Consider the following 16,842-nt stretch of genomic DNA (forward strand, 5'->3'; position numbering starts at 1 on the left):
GAGCGGCAACCAGCTGCGCAGTCCACCTCTGAGGGGGAGGAGGAGGAGGACTTGGTGGAGGTCCCTGACCTGGCTGCTGATGAGGGGGATCAGCACAGCGCAGCTGAGTTGGTGCGGGGGTGGAGAGAGGATGAGGCGGCAGAGGAGGAGGATGAGGACAGCACTGACGTCGATGTGCCAGCAGACGTGGCCCGCCTCTTCCCAATGGCAGCGCACATGCTGACGTGCCTGCGCAGGGACCCCAGGGTGATCCAGATGAAGCAGAGGGAGGACATCTGGATCAGCATGATGTTGGACCCACGCCTCAAGGGGAAGTTGAGCCAGTTCCTGCCGCCTGCAGGAGGAGACCCAGCGCAACAAATAAGGAGCTTGCAGCAGGCCCTTGTTGAGCGCTTGGAGGAAGCCTTCCCCCAGCCTTCCACCCCCACTGTCCAGCAGCCAGCACAGAGGCAGCAGCAGGTGCCTGCATCCAGCAGCAGCAAGCGCCCCACAGACCTGCTGTCTCTCAGCCACAAGCTCTACAGGACTGTAGAGGCTCCGGCAGCAGTGACTAGAGAGGAGATGCATGCAGCAGCATCCTCCTCCGGTCACAGCCAGCGCCTGACCCGCATGGTGGCTGACTACATGGGGTCGTACAGCGGGCTTGACAGCGATGCCCCTGTTGATCCCATGGAGTATTGGGTCAAGCGCATGGAGATCTGGAGCGAGCTGGCGCAGTACGCCCTGGAAGTGCTGTCCTGCCCCCCTTCCAGCGTGCTGTCCGAGCGCTGCTTCAGTGCAGCTGGTGGCGTGGTCACCGAGAAACGCTCACGTCTGTCTCACAAGTCTGTGGACAGACTGACGTTTCTCAAGATGAACCAGGCGTGGGTGGAAGGCGAGTTCCTGGCCCCTGTTGTCGGCGAGAGGGGGACATGAACTGGCTGCCGGAACCATCGTTAATGTGCCTTACCACCCTTTACCACCTCCTGGCTCCTGCTCACTAAGCCAGCCTGGTTCACTTTGACTATTACGTCGCCTGCAGCCACACATTTTACACCTACAGTGGGCTGCTGTGTACTGCCCTTCTGCTGTCTGTCTGTGTTTCCCACTGCCAGGGTACACAGAATTACCTTCTTCTGCTGCCACTCTGCCACCAGCTATTACGTCAAACAATAGCTATATTGGTTGCAAAACCAAAAACCAAAAAACCATAAAAAAAAAAAAAAAGGTTTAATTTTTCTGAGGTGCCCGGGTTGAAAACTGTGTTGTCCCAGTTGTGTATTGGACACAATGTGGGCTGCACGACCGCTGTCTGGGACCTCCTGTTGTGTTTATTTACAGCCCTGGTATCACCGCTAGGTACCAGGGCTATTATGTCACGCTGCCTACCTGCTGCCACACTCACACTACTCCTCCATACCTCCTCCTGCTGCTGCTGCTGCTGTCTGTCTGTGTTTCCCACTGCCAAGGTACACTACACAGATGATTTACCTTCTGCTGCCACTCTGCCACCAGCTATTACGTCAAACAATAGCTGCTCACATTACTCCTCCATTCCTCCTGCTGCTGTTGCTGTCTGTCTGTGTTTCCCACTGCCAGGGTACACAGAATTACCTTCTTCTGCTGCCACTCTGCCACCAGCTATTACGTCAAACAATAGCTATATTGGTTGCAAAACCAAAACCAAACAAACCATTAAAAAAAAAAAAAAAAAAGTTTAATTTTTCTGAGGTGCCCGGGTTGAAAACTGTGTTGTCCCAGTTGTGTATTGGACACAATGTGGGCTGCACGACCGCTGTCTGGGACCTCCTGTTGTGTTTATTTACAGCCCTGGTATCACCGCTAGGTACCAGGGCTATTATGTCACGCTGCCTACCTGCTGCCACACTCACACTACTCCTCCATACCTCCTCCTGCTGCTGCTGCTGCTGTCTGTCTGTGTTTCCCACTGCCAGGGTACACAGATGATTTACCTTCTGCTGCCACTCTGCCACCAGCTATTACGTCAAACAATAGCTGCTCGCCTACTCCTCCATTCCTCCTCCTGCTGCTGCTGTCTGTCTGTGTTTCCCACTGCCAGGGTACACAGAATTACCTTCTTCTGCTGCCACTCTGCCACCAGCTATTACGTCAAACAATAGCTATATTGGTTGCAAAACCAAAACCAAACAAACCATTAAAAAAAAAAAAAGGTTTAATTTTTCTGAGGTGCCCGGGTTGAAAACTGTGTTGTCCCAGTTGTGTATTGGACACAATGTGGGCTGCACGACCGCTGTCTGGGACCTCCTGTTGTGTTTATTTACAGCCCTGGTATCACCGCTAGGTACCAGGGCTATTATGTCACGCTGCCTACCTGCTGCCACACTCACACTGCTCCTCCATACCTCCTCCTGCTGCTGCTGCTGCTGTCTGTCTGTGTTTCCCACTGCCAGGGTACACAGATGATTTACCTTCTGCTGCCACTCTGCCACCAGCTATTACGTCAAACAATAGCTGCTCGCCTACTCCTCCATTCCTCCTCCTGCTGCTGCTGTCTGTCTGTGTTTCCCACTGCCAGGGTACACAGAATTACCTTCTGCTGCCACTCTGCCACCAGCTATTACGTCAAACAATAGCTGCTCGCCTACTCCTCCATTCCTCCTCCTGCTGCTGCTGTCTGTCTGTGTTTCCCACTGCCAGGGTACACAGAATTACCTTCTGCTGCCACTCTGCCACCAGCTATTACGTCAAACAATAGCTATATTGGTTGCAAAACCAAAACCAAACAAACCATTAAAAAAAAAAAAAAAGGTTTAATTTTTCTGAGGTGCCCGGGTTGAAAACTGTGTTGTCCCAGTTGTGTATTGGACACAATGTGGGCTGCATGACCGCTGTCTGGGACCTCCTGTTGTGTTTATTTACAGCCCTGGTATCACCGCTAGGTACCAGGGCTATTATGTCACGGCGAGCTGCCTGCCTCATTGACTGCCTGCTGCCACACACTCATCCTCCTCCTCCTGCTGCTGAATTTACCTCCTGCTGTCTTTGTGTTTCCACTGCCAGGGAGCACATACAATGGCGCTTCCAACATGCGTGCGCCCACCAGCTATTTGTTACGCTCAAAAATAGCTGCATTTCTTTAAAAAAAAAATTGAAAAGAGAAATACGTGAAGAAGAAGAAGACGATATTGAAAAAGAAGGAGAAGGAGAAGATGAGGATGAAGAAGAAGATGAAGAAGATGATGAAGAAGAAGATGAAAAAGAAGAAGAAGATGAAGAAGATGAAGAAGAAGAAGAAGAAGATGAAGAAGAAGAAGAAGATGAAGAAGAAGAAGAAGAAGAAGATGAAGAAGATGATGAAGAAGATGAAGAAGATGAAGAAGAAGAAGAAGAAGAAGATGAAGATGAAGAAGAAGAAGATGAAGAAGAAGAAGATGAAGAAGATGAAGATGAAGAAGAAGAAGAAGATGAAGATGAAGAAGAAGAAGATGAAGAAGAAGAAGAAGAAGATGAAGAAGAAGAAGATGATGAAGAAGACAATATAGAAGAAGAAGAAGAAGATATAGAAGAAGAAGATCGAGAAGAAGAAGAAGAAAGATAAAGAAGAAGAAGAACAAGTATATACAGTAACACTACTGAACAAAATTAAGGACACAACTTCTCTTTCCACATTTTTTTTTAAAGGAACATCCCCACATAATCACTTGCTGTTGTTACTTGGAAAAAAAGATGTTTCTTGCATCATTCACCCTCAAAACAAGTGTTGGAAGCTATTTAAGGCCAATTCGAATAGTCAGCTCGAATAGTTAGCTCGAATACCGACTCGAATAGTGAGCTCGAAGTCCGAGGTCGAATCGAATAGTAAAAATTATTCGACTCGAATATTCGACTGACCTCGAATAATTTACTATTCGAATTCGACCAAACTCGAATTTTAAAAAGGGGTATTTGAGCATCACTACAGAGGAGCTCACAATCTAATGTCCCTCTGTACAGAGGAGCTCACAATCTAATGTCTCTCTGTACAGAGGAGCTCACAATCTAATGTCCCTCTGTACAGAGGAGCTCAAAATCTAATGTCCCTCTGTACAGAGGAGCTCACAATCTAATGTCCCTCTGTACAGAGGAGCTCACAATCTAATGTCCCTCTGTACAGAGGAGCTCACAATCTAATGTCTCTCTGTACAGAGGAGCTCACAATCTAATGTCCCTCTGTACAGAGGAGCTCACAATCTAATGTCCCTCTGTACAGAGGAGCTCACAATCTAATGTCCCTCTGTACAGAGGAGCTCACAATCTAATGTCCCTCTGTACAGAGGAGCTCACAATCTAATGTCCCTCTGTACAGAGGAGCTCACAATCTAATGTCCCTCTGTACAGAGGAGCTCACAATCTAATGTCCCTAAGTACAGAAGAGCTCACAATCGAATGTCCCTAAGTACAGAGGAGCTCACAATCTAATGTCCCTCTGTACAGAGGAGCTCACAATCTAATGTCCCTCTGTACAGAGGAGCTCACAATCTAATGTCCCTCTGTACAGAGGAGCTCACAATCTAATGTCCCTCTGTACAGAGGAGCTCACAATCTAATGTCCCTCTGTACAGAGGAGCTCACAATCTAATGTCCCTCTGTACAGAGGAGCTCACAATATAATGTCCTTCTGTACAGAGGAGCTCACAATCTAATGTCCCTCTGTACAGAGGAGCTCACAATCTAATGTCCCTCTGTACAGAGGAGCTCACAATCTAATGTCCCTCTGTACAGAGGAGCTCACAATCTAATGTCCCTCTGTACAGAGGAGCTCACAATCTAATGTCCCTCTGTACAGAGGAGCTCACAATATAATGTCCTTCTGTACAGAGGAGCTCACAATCTAATGTCCCTCTGTACAGAGGAGCTCACAATCTAATGTCCCTCTGTACAGAGGAGCTCACAATATAATGTCCTTCTGTACAGAGGAGCTCACAATCTAATGTCCCTCTGTACAGAGGAGCTCACAATCTAATGTCCCTCTGTACAGAGGAGCTCACAATCTAATGTCCCTCTGTACAGAGGAGCTCACAATCTAATGTCCCTCTGTACAGAGGAGCTCACAATCTAATGTCCCTCTGTACAGAGGAGCTCACAATCTAATGTCCCTAAGTACAGAGGAGCTCACAATCTAATGTCCCTCTGTACAGAGGAGCTCACAATCTAATGTCCCTCTGTACAGAGGAGCTCACAATCTAATGTCCCTCTGTACAGAGGAGCTCACAATCTAATGTCCCTCTGTACAGAGGAGCTCACAATATAATGTCCTTCTGTACAGAGGAGCTCACAATCTAATGTCCCTCTGTACAGAGGAGCTCACAATCTAATGTCCCTAAGTACAGAGGAGCTCACAATCTAATGTCCCTAAGTACAGAGGAGCTCACAATCTAATGTCCCTCTGTACAGAGGAGCTCACAATCTAATGTCCCTCTGTACAGAGGAGCTCACAATCTAATGTCCCTAAGTACAGAGGAGCTCACAATCTAATGTCCCTCTGTACAGAGGAGCTCACAATCTAATGTCCCTCTGTACAGAGAAGCTCACAATCTAATGTCCCTCTGTACAGAGGAGCTCACAATCTAATGTCCCTAAGTACAGAGGAGCTCACAATCTAATGTCCCTCTGTACAGAGGAGCTCACAATCTAATGTCCCTCTGTACAGAGGAGCTCACAATCTAATGTCCCTCTGTACAGAGGAGCTCACAATCTAATGTCCCTCTGTACAGAGGAGCTCACAATCTAATGTCCCTCTGTACAGAGGAGCTCACAATCTAATGTCCCTCTGTACAGAGGAGCTCACAATCTAATGTCCCTCTGTACAGAGAAGCTCACAATCTAATGTCCCTCTGTACAGAGGAGCTCACAATCTAATGTCCCTAAGTACAGAGGAGCTCATGATGTAATTTGATTGGTCTATTTGTAAGCTGCATTACATTTGCGTAAAATTTGCATAAAATCACAATTCTTGGCATCTCACTGACCATATCTAGCAGTGTGCAGCAGTGAGTAAGGAGGCACAGCTGCACACTGTTTTTATAGTAATTTGGGCGCTGTCTTTTGACTGCATCCAAATTACTGTCTGAGACCAGCTATAGCCGTAGATCACATTATAACCTATGATGGTCAGGGCCGGCGCTACTATAGAGGCAAAGGGGGCAATGGCCCCAAGGCCCCAGAGCCTGTAGGGCCCCCCCCAAGGGGTCTTTTCCCTCCCCTCCAGCTATGGTGATCCTACACGTACCTGCAGGGAATGAGGAATAGAGGGGTTGGTGGGGAGAAGTCCAGAGCACGGTGCTGCCTGTTGTCCTGCCTGGATTATGTAAGACTCCGCTGTGTGTAAACTCTGAATTTGTAAGTGAAAGGAGGGGAATAATGAGGACTCAACAATGCTTTTGGGGATATATGATGCACACCTAATGCTTTTGTGTGGCTGGGAGGGTGGTGGGATGGGTCCTGGGAGCCGGCTTGGGGCTGCAGAGGGGTGTTGCTAGGGCTCCCCAAGTTAGTTTTGCCCGGGGGCCTCACTGCAGCTAGAACCGGCCCTGATGATGGTGCATGGTGCGCCAAAATTTCCCTGCGCCTTCTTGTGCTGTTTGGACTGTGATACCCCGTGCTGCAGGCTAGCCAGTGTATGATGGGGTCCCTGTCTCATTCAAGAAGCAAATTTCATTCTTATTATTTTCTTTGTGTGTCTGAGGTCTCCATGACTACATGCTGTCTTCCTGTATATGTTGTTTTATCAGAATCTATTCTCTGTACAGGACTGTAACCCGGGGCCTGGCAGTTATGGTAAAGGTGGGAATCCCTACACAGTGGTAGAAGAAAGGGCATCCAAGTCTGCCAGCTATAAGGGCATCATGGACAGCGGAAGCAGCAAGGACCACTGCGCAGCTGGCATGGTGGGTGACTGAGTCGTCATGCAGAAAATACATCCCCCTCATTGGCTTCAATGCACTAAGACACGTTTGGTAAAAAATAGTATCAGTAACATACTTCATTTGTTGTTTTAGACTTTTTCTGAATTCACCAAGATTTTCACACATTAGGTAATAGTTTGGTAATCTGCTGCCTCAGGCCACTCCCTCTGCCATCGGTATGACAGCAGGAGACGATTTCATTGGCTGTGATTGGCTCACAGTGATCACAGGGTCAGAAGCCAATGAAATCGGCTCCTGACCTGCTCATGGAGCTCTACTGTCATACTGACAACAGAGCGATTGAGCTGCAGCAACAGTGGAGTGTCGCGAACAGCAAGGGAGGCGGGTTCATGTGGAATGATGTCAGCGAGCCCCGTTTCCTTACCAGGAAGTGTCTGGTCCTTTATGGGCTGGAGATTTCTGGTACTTTAATTATCTAATAATATTGTGAAATTAGGGAAATTTGTTTTTATTATCAACTTTCTTGTTTTCCTGAATAGTTTAAATAGTTTTCACCTTTTCTCTGCTGTCTTTCCTCCCTTCTATATATAACTTTACCAAATGGCTGATTATTAGTTACCGACAGCTCCAGGCTGGAGATACCGGACATCTTGTTTTACTGCATGCTCTACACTTTGTGACATGACATTTATGAGAGGTATTTACCTCACAATTTAGTAATTTTACCTCACTAGTCAGTGATTTCAGTTTTCCATGTGGTAACAGCCTTTGCAGGGGTGTAACAATAGGGGCTGCAGCCACTGTGCATAAACAGGAAGTAGCGTCAGACACTAGAGCGAGGAACATCCGCGGTGGAACGCAAGGAAGGCATGTATATCTGACGCTGCTCGCCGCCTGCACACACACTTATTGAAGCTGGAGGGAAGCGCAGAGGGGAGAGCCTGAGGTGAGGGAGGGGGGGACTGTCCCCCCCCCCTCCTGCCGATGTGTGGCCTTGGCTTTCCCCTCATGCTGCGAACCCTCCAGCCCCCCAAAACGGCCCTGAGTGGGCACCCGGGGGAGCGTCAGAATCTCTGCAGGGTGGCCCGGTGGCTCCTAGTTACGCCCCTGAGCCTTTGTGAGTTGATATTTCACAAAATGTTTGACAAATGTGTGGTTTTCTGCTTTACCGAATGCGGCAATGCTTAGTAAATTGAACAGGGCTGTGGAGTCGGAGCAATTTTGTGTACCTGATGTCGGAGTCAGAGGTTTCAATAAACTGAGGAGTCAGAGCAATTTTAGGTACCTGGAGTCGAAGCCATAGTGTGCCTCATGCTTGCTCTCCTTGCAGGGCTGTGATCTGGGACCCGGGACATATAATCTGAAATACTCCACAGACGAAACCCTGAACCATGTCGTTGGCAAACGCGGCCCTTATGACCTGTTCACCGGATCCAGAGGCAAACCCATCCTGTACGGCTATTTCGCCACCCCTGTAAGTACCAATCACATCAGAGAGCCTCGAGGTGGAGGCGTGGCCTTACTGGTGACGCGACAGAGATCTGCTAAATGACAATTATCATTGTGCTATCCCCAGAAAAACTCCCCATCTGAACCCGGACAGTATAAAGTGAAATCCTTCACTGAAGAGCTGGAGAATGAGCAGAGAAAGACGCATGGCAAGTTCGGAAAGATTGCTCAGTATCCAAAAGTCCCAACAGAGAGAATATTGTGCAACTCCCTCACCCATTGGCCGAGACCAGCTGTAAGTGTGTGTGTGTGTGTGTGTGTGTGTGTGTGTGTGTGTGTGTGTGTGTGTGTGTGTGTGTGTGTGTGTGTGTGTGTGTGTGTGTGTGTGTGTGTGTGTGTGTGTGTAGGCGAACGGAGGATGGGGGGACTGCAGCTAACAGAAGGGGCAAGTATATGCAAGTAGGATTGCACATTGGATAGAGGCATGGTCAAGAGAGTTGTCTTAAAGTGTACCTGAGATGGGGGATATAAAAAAATGTATAAATACCTGGGGCTTCCTCCAGCCCCCTCCGGCCTGAACGCTCCCACGCCGCCGTCCTCCACTGCCTGCAGCTTCCGCAACTGGCCCCAGTAAGTCGTACAGTCAGGGCCAGTCGGTGCAGTCAGGCTGTGTGTGCTCCCTGTGCTGAGCCAGTGCAGTACTACTGTGCAGGCGCAGAACACACCCGGCCACAGGAGTGAGACAAGGGACCGGTGGACTTTCTGGGTCAATTTGCAGAGGCTACAGGCAGCGGAGGATGGCGGCGAGGGGGCTGGAGGAAGCCCCAGGTATGTATACATTTTTTTATATCCCCCATCTTAGGTTTACTGTAAGGCTCATACACATGCACAACCAACCGCACAACATATCCACATTCATAACAACAAAGTTGTTTAAAGGACTTGTACACACGTTCAAACCTGACGGATAGTTGGCCTTGTTGATCCACCGGTTGGATCTGGCAAACTACCTCTTGTCAGTTGGACGTCTTGTTGTTTGCCTGCCATACATACGCCCAACTATCTTCCAATAGATCAGGTTTAGAAGATACAGTGGTTGGGCAGATTGTTTGGACATGTGTACGGTCTTTTAAATAAGGGAAAAAGTACAAATCCAGCTTTGCTCTCTCTTTGCAGCACGAGACGAAGCACCCTTATGTATTTCACCATATATGTCAGTGGGAACATTAGAGAAAACACCTACCCTGCTCTCTGTTTCATTCTTCACTGCTCAGCCTGCTCGTTATCAGCCCTGATAAAATCCCCAACTGAGCATTCAGTCTGGCTTTGCTCCAGAATCATTATAGCAGAGCCAGAAGGGGCAGGCTTGGGCTTGAAAAGACATCAGAGAAGACAGACTCAGCTATAATGATTCGTAAAATATCCAAAAAATGAGAATTGGCTCTTGGGTGCATGAAAGGATGAAATGGTATATATATGATATATATGGTAAAATACACGAGGGTGCTTTGTCTCTGGTTCGCTTTAAGTCCTAGGTTTGATTCCCAGCCATGACACCATCTACACAGATTCTGTATGCTGTGCATGTATGTCTGGGTCATTGTATTGTAAGGGACCTCATCAGGGGAGGATCTTTACAATATAGAATAGTGCTGGTGTAGTATAGAGTGGAGCTGCCACCAGTGGGGGGGGGGGGGGGGGGCGGAGTGTGAGTGTCTCTTCCTGCATCAGAAGGATGGGATCGCACTCGCAGCACGGGGAGTCAGGACATAACTAGGGAAAGAGGGAGATACGAGAGCGCCTAATGTGACTTGCGGGTGGGGGACACGTGGGGACGGGTGCCGCCTCTCCCACATAAGGCGCCCGTAGGCACAAGCCTACAGTGCCTTACAGTAAATCCTGATGCTGATTGCTGTATTATATCTAATGCTCGGCTTGTTTCCTGGCAGGATTCTCCGGGGCCCGGAGCTTATGACGCAAAGCCCCTCTTCTCTCCTGTGAGACAATCGTCCGCCCCATTCCAGACGTCTGCTAAACGCTTTGACAAAAAGTCCTGCAGACTTCTGTTCGGAAGCTCTGTAAGTGAACCGACTGCAGGAAACCTGTACTTCTGTGTGTTTGACCTAACAGGAACTCCAGTGAAAATAATGTAATAAAAAAAAAAGTGCTTCATTTTTACAATAATTATGCATAAATGATTTAGTCAGTGTTTGCCCATTGTAAAATATTTTAAATCCCTGATTTACATTCTGACATTTATCACATGGTGACATTTTACTGCTGGCAAGTGATGTAGCTGCTGCTTGCTGTTTTGGCAGTTGGAAACAGCTGTAAACAGCTATTTCCCACAATGCAGCAAGGTTCACAGACAGGAAACTGCCAGAAGTACCTCGGTACTCAGAGCTTCTTGTGGGAGGGGTTTCACCACAATATCAGTCATACAGCGCCCCCTGATGGTCTGTTTGTGAAAAGGAATAGATTTCTCATGTAAAAGTAGGTATCAGCTACTGATTGGGATAAAGTTCAATTCTTGGTCGGAGTTTCTCTTTAAACTATATTTATTACAGTTAAGGCCCCGTTCACACTTGCGGTTTTGTCAAAACCGCACCGGATGTCCGGACCGCACCGGAGCCGGACCGGACCTGATCCGTACGGTTCCTATCCGGATCCGGTCCGTTTGCATCCGGTTTCCGTGCGGTGTGAACACGGTTGCGGTCCGGATCCGGTTTCTTAAGGAGATACCATCCTGTAAATACCTGGGGTCTGGGAGGTCAGCAGAAGGGTCTGGGGTCATTGTTGGAGACAGGTGGACGTGTGGAGACCATCCGTGGATACAGAGACTGCAGTTGGGACCATGGATCCAGGCATTTTTTACTCGTAAACCTGGGAATTCTCTCCTTCCTGTTGTTCGCCTCCTCGTTATCAGACATCAGACATGTTGCTGCCAAAACGAGCTCCAGCAGGAAATCGCTGCTGCCCCACTCTTTGAACGCTGGGCCCATGTGGTCCCCATCCAAAATGCATAGGAAGTGGGGTAGAACGTCCGGTTTTTGTAGCCAGTGTGTTGTGCGCTCTCCGGCTCTCATTGCTTTGTATTGGCCGGATGGTGCAGTCCGGCTCCGCTCCGGATACGGCTGCCGGAGGAGCCGGACCAAAAAATAGCGCATGTTGGAACGGACGCCGGAGTCCGGATCCGGTCCGGATCCGGTCCGGCTCCGGTCCGGCAGAACGGACGCATGTGAACGGACGCATAGGCTTTCATTGCTATTGCCGTGCGTCCGTTCCGTCCGTTCTGCAAGCGGTCCGGCTCCGGCACGGCGATTCCGGACGGCCACCGCTAATGTGAACCGGGCCTTACTCTGCAAATAGTAGAAGCAGTACAGTGTTGTACAGTGTTAGCCGTCAGCCATGTTAGCTCAGAAAATAGAAAACTTAAAGGACACCTGAAGCGAGAGGTATATGGAGGCTGCCATATTTATTTCCTTTTAAACAATAATCGCCAATAATTTTATCACTACTAATCACAACAAAACGATCTACTGCGTATCTTGTTTTTTTTTCACCACCAATTAGGCTTTCTTTGGGTGGTACATTTTGCTAAAAATATTTTATTCTAAATGCATTTTAATAGGAAAATTAAGAAACAAAAATGGAAAAAATTCATTATTTCTCCGTTTTCGTCCATTATACAAGGTGGGCCATTTATATGGATACACCTTAATAAAATGGGAATGGTTGGTGATATTTACTTCCTGTTTGTGGCACATTAGTATATGTGAGGGGGAAAACTTTTCAAGATGGGTGGTGACAAAAGTTGGATTCAAAATGGCCAACTTCAAAATGGCCGCCATGGTCACCACCCATCTTGAAAAGTCCCCCCCCACACACACACACACATATACTAATGTGCCACAAACAGGAAGTTAATATCACCAACCATTCCCATTTTATTAAGGTGTATCCATATAAATGGCCCACCCTGTAGTTTTAAAATAAATCATTCTACTGTGGATAAAACCCACATATGCCAATATTTTATTTGGTAATACAGTAAAGGTGCATTTTTTTTTTAGTTTTTCCTCCATCACTAAATAAAAGCCTATATTTTAAGTAATATACCCTCTTGACATACATATTAAAAAAGTTCAGTCCCTAATGTAACTATTTATGTATTTTTCTAATTGTCATTTTTTTATTTTTAATGTAAAAGTTTTATTGGTAACTATGGGAGGGTGTGGGACATAAGGAGCTCATTTTAAGTATGTGTATGTCTTTTTATTAAAATGTATGTAGGTGTAATTTTAGTATTTGGCCACAAGATGTCCTCACTTTCCTGAGTGTACTAGTAGTATGCTAACAGGAAGTAATGCGTGTATGTATTACTTTGTATTTTTTTTTTACGACTGTGGCATCTCATTGATGGCGGCAATCATTGCAACGGAGACTTAGATCAATGAATGGGAGCTGCGTTCACAATCACTGATCTCCTACTAATGGGCGGTGGCACGAATGAGCGCAGGAGCGCGCACAGCAGCGGAAATACGTATATCTATGCCCCGGGAGCTAAGATGATGTCTGCAGGGGGCTAGATATACTGTACAGGGGAGGACTGGCCAGGGGGGAAGGGGGGAGATTTCCCCCCAGGCTGCCTCTCCTTTAATGATTTAGGGCTGGCCAACTGCTTCGATAACTATCCAATTGGATGAAAATCTGTGCCACCACAAGCATGCCCAATCAACAATTTGACTTATTTTGGGTGGAAAGTAGTTGAATGTATCAATCTGAGATGCTGGGAAATCTCGGGCCGATGTATTCGTTAAGTGCAATAATAACAAACTATGTACGCAATGGAAACCCCAGAGTTTTCCCTCAAAATCTATTATGTACCCCACGGTGCCTGTGCATTTATACTTTACCTGTCATGCTGTCCCTCTAGTTTCCTTGCTGTATTTCTGCATTGGCATGACCATGTGACTACCGGTATATAGCACGTGGGGCGCATGTGACGTCATTTGGGCTGAGGCTGACATGAAACCGGGCCTCTAGTTTGTGTTTTCCCTCCAGGCCAAAAGGTCCCAGTCCTCCCCTGATACTGTATGATATGCATTAGGTGTAGGCCTGAACTATTTCAGGAAAAAATTGAATTGAGCGATTTCTGTCCAAAATTGCAATTTCGATTCACGATTTCCTTCAAATCAAGCTTTGTTCTCCCCGTCTCTCTTTGTGCCCCCTTTGCCTCTTTATGCCTCCTCTGGGTTTCTCTCTTGCCCCCTTTGTGTCTCCTATGTCTCTCTGTGCCCGCTCTGTTTCTGTGCCTCCTCTGTCCCCCAAGCTGCATCAGTTCTGGACATAGTTTCCACCACGAGTCCAGCAATGCCCATCTATCCACTTCACCTCCTGCAGGCTCTAATGCATGGAATACTTCCTGTATGTCATGTGACATACAGGAACCTGGAGTTTTTCCCAGCACAAGAGCCGGCAGACTGCGATGGACTCGTACGGAAGGTATGTCCAACGCTGAGGGCCGCTCACGCCAGGACTTTGGGGAAGTTAGAAGCCACTTCTTCAAACAACTGATCACGATAATTGCCACTTTGACGATTCCGAAATTGTGATCTTGGTGATCGCGATTTCGTTTTAAATTCGATTTATCTTTCATGCCTAATGAGGTGGTTAAAGAAGGACATTTCTTTGTTACAGCTGATACAATTCCTACAATAAATCTCCAGTGTGTCTACTTCCTGCTTTCATGGAAGCAGACAAAGGGTTAACATGCTGTGTTTACATATTAACTGTGTCTGCTGCCGAATTTCTGTGCTGACACAGCTAAGAGATCAAACACTTGTGATCACTAACAGATGGGGGGAATTAGACAGGCTGTTCTCTCTAAAAACACACAGGGTGCATTTCTTTCTGTTTTCCTTTTGTCCTGTGCAAGAGTTCAGGTCCACTTTAACCTGTTGCCGACCACGTCACGCCGATGGGCGTGGCCGCAGCGGCAGCCCCAGGACTACCTAACGCCGATCGGCGTAAAGTCCTGGGGCTTTGTTTTGCAGATCGCGTGCACATCTATTGATAGGCGGAGCTCCGCTCAGAGACTGTTAGATGGCGAAACCAACGTCTAATTAGCATGTACAGCGCTGTACTGGGGACAGCCGTGTGACATGGCTGTTCCCCTGGGGGACGCGGAAGCGATTCGCTGTGATAGGCAGGTGGGGGGGAGGGAAAGAAGGGAATTTAAATAATAAAAAAATACAATAAATATTTATTTGAAATAAACAAACAAACCTGGGGGTGATCTGACCCCACCAACAGAAAGCTCTGTGCTGAGTTGTGCGGCTCTGCAGCTTGGCCTTAAAGCTGCAGTAGCCTATTTTACAAAAATGGCCTGGTCTTTAGGGGGGAGGGTAATGCCTGTGGTCCTGAAAAGGTTAAGTTGAACTTTCTGACCTGCATGCTTGTTCAGGGTTTATGGCTAAAGGTATTAGAGGCAGAGGATCAGCAGGACAGCCAGGCAATGTGCATTATTTAAAAGCAAATACATGTCTGCCTCCATATCCCCCTTACTTCAGGTGCGCTTTAAGTTTCAATAGAAGTGGTCTGTCAGAGGCTCTTGCCCTGTTGAAGACCACTTCCAGTTGCTCTTTTAATTGCCTGATGAAGCAGGGTTGAACCAGCGAAACGCGTTGCACCGTGAGCAATCGATTATTTTTTTTTAACTCACTCCGACATTGTTGCGTCTTCTATTGGGGAGGCAAGTCCACCACTGCCTCTCTTTTTAAAATTTTATAGAAAGCAGTTTTTACTCTGTTTGGCGCCTCTATACAAGTTTGTAGTGTTATGATTGTCCACCCTTGGTGGAGGGGTGATTCTTCCCTTTCCTATCTACAGAGAACAACTTCTTAACCTGAGTGGGGTCAGGTTAGCTCACCACCTGCCTTATCAGTGGTTGCCTTAGCCATAACCCGAGTTTGTGAGTATACATCTCATATTTACAACTGATTGTAACTGCAGATCGCACTGCACTGCTCCCGCAGGTCAGCAGTGTGAAACCGGCCTCACCCATAACAGAATGATCAGTTTTGATTGGACTGACCCCTAAGTACTGTATATACTCGCATATAAGCCGACCCACATATAAGCCGAGGTACCCACTTTTCCCTCAGAAACCAGGAAAAAGTGATTGACTCACGTATAAGCCCCCTCCACAGTAGCCAGATGTTCCCCCAGTACAAGTCAGCCTCCCTCCCCATAGCCAGATGTGCCCCACGGATGATACAGCTGTGTCTCAAGGCCCCACTAAATGGCATCATAGATAAGAGACAGAGATTGCCACACAGTAAGAATCCCCGATCATTGCACCGCTGACATATTTCTTGCACGCTCTGCTCCACAAGCCAGGGGACACAGGTAGTCCTGAGCAGCGCACTATTCACACAATGTTGCAGGGGTGGGGGTGGGGGGGGGGGCACAGACACAGCAGGGAGACAGTAACTAAAACCTGCCAGTAACAAAACCTGCTCCACCATCTGTTCTGCTCCACTGACTCGCATATAAGCAGAGGGAGTAACTTTTCAGCATATTTTTTGTGCTGAAAAATTAGGCTTATATGTGAGTATATACAGTAGGTGCATATCAACACACACGACTGTCTCCTGTAATGATTGGGACCCCGCCCCTCATACATCAGTTTAGAACCAAGTTCTGTACAGTTGCTTTGTTTAGATATGGAGGCAGGAAGAGCGATGATGGTGCAGTGCACAACAAAACATCCCAGAACTGGTGGGGTTGGCCTAGGCTCTGCCGAGACGATACGCCAGTCCGGATCTCTCGCTGACGCATCTGGAGGGATCGGGTAACGTCCTACAAATGCTAGATTCTCTGCAGAGGCGGCCCCGATTGGTTGTCTAGGCCGAGAATCTAATGTGTGTGCAAGGCTTAACATTGCAGACTCTCATCTCTACCTCCTCACCAGTTGGCTTGTTGTTTATAGAGCCCTCTCTCTTTGCCTCAGACCATGAACAGTGTTTTTCTCTTCAGAACTCGGTTGGAGTCGGGCGATATGACATCAACAAACCGCCACGGGGTAAAACGGCAACGAGTTTCCGGACCTCCTTCATCTCTAAAACAGGCCGCTATTTGTCTGATCCGGAGAGGGATAAAGTTCTGCAGTGAGTACAGATTGTTACTTAATGCCCAAGTTAACCTGAAAACTAAACAAGGCAAGTTTTAAAACTTTATTGGCAGTGGTTTTGCCGACCGAGGAAGGGGGGGGGGGGGGGGGGTTGTTCCAAAGGGCATGTTTCCCGGCGAATCGGTGAGTGAATTACAAGTTCAGTCGCCGATCGTAGGTTAGGGGGACAGTGGGCCCAATCCAATTCACTTTTTTTCTCCTAAGTTTCTCTTAGGAGATATTTTTTCATCTTCTGTTTAACATAACTTTTACACTCTACAACTGAAGTACCAAAAAGCAGGTGAAAAAGTACTGCCAAAATTATGCTGAGTATTTTCTTGCTTGCTGGTGGCT

At 47.5% G+C, this 16,842-nt stretch overlaps 1 protein-coding gene across 1 annotated transcript in view; it reads left to right on the top strand.

Annotated features, from left to right (window-relative positions):
• Positions 1-16,842, top strand: part of CIMAP2 (ciliary microtubule associated protein 2) — a 33,425-nt gene that overhangs the window by 13,838 nt on the left and 2,745 nt on the right. Inside the window, exons 5-9 of the mRNA XM_068239024.1 lie at positions 6,750-6,887; positions 8,197-8,340; positions 8,443-8,610; positions 10,265-10,393; positions 16,356-16,486. Coding sequence (XP_068095125.1) covers positions 6,750-6,887; positions 8,197-8,340; positions 8,443-8,610; positions 10,265-10,393; positions 16,356-16,486 — 710 coding nt within the window. The remainder of the gene's footprint in view (positions 1-6,749; positions 6,888-8,196; positions 8,341-8,442; positions 8,611-10,264; positions 10,394-16,355; positions 16,487-16,842) is intronic.

Source organism: Hyperolius riggenbachi, chromosome 6 (genome assembly GCF_040937935.1).
Source record: "Hyperolius riggenbachi isolate aHypRig1 chromosome 6, aHypRig1.pri, whole genome shotgun sequence".
In the NCBI taxonomy this organism is placed as follows: Eukaryota; Metazoa; Chordata; class Amphibia; order Anura; family Hyperoliidae; genus Hyperolius; species Hyperolius riggenbachi.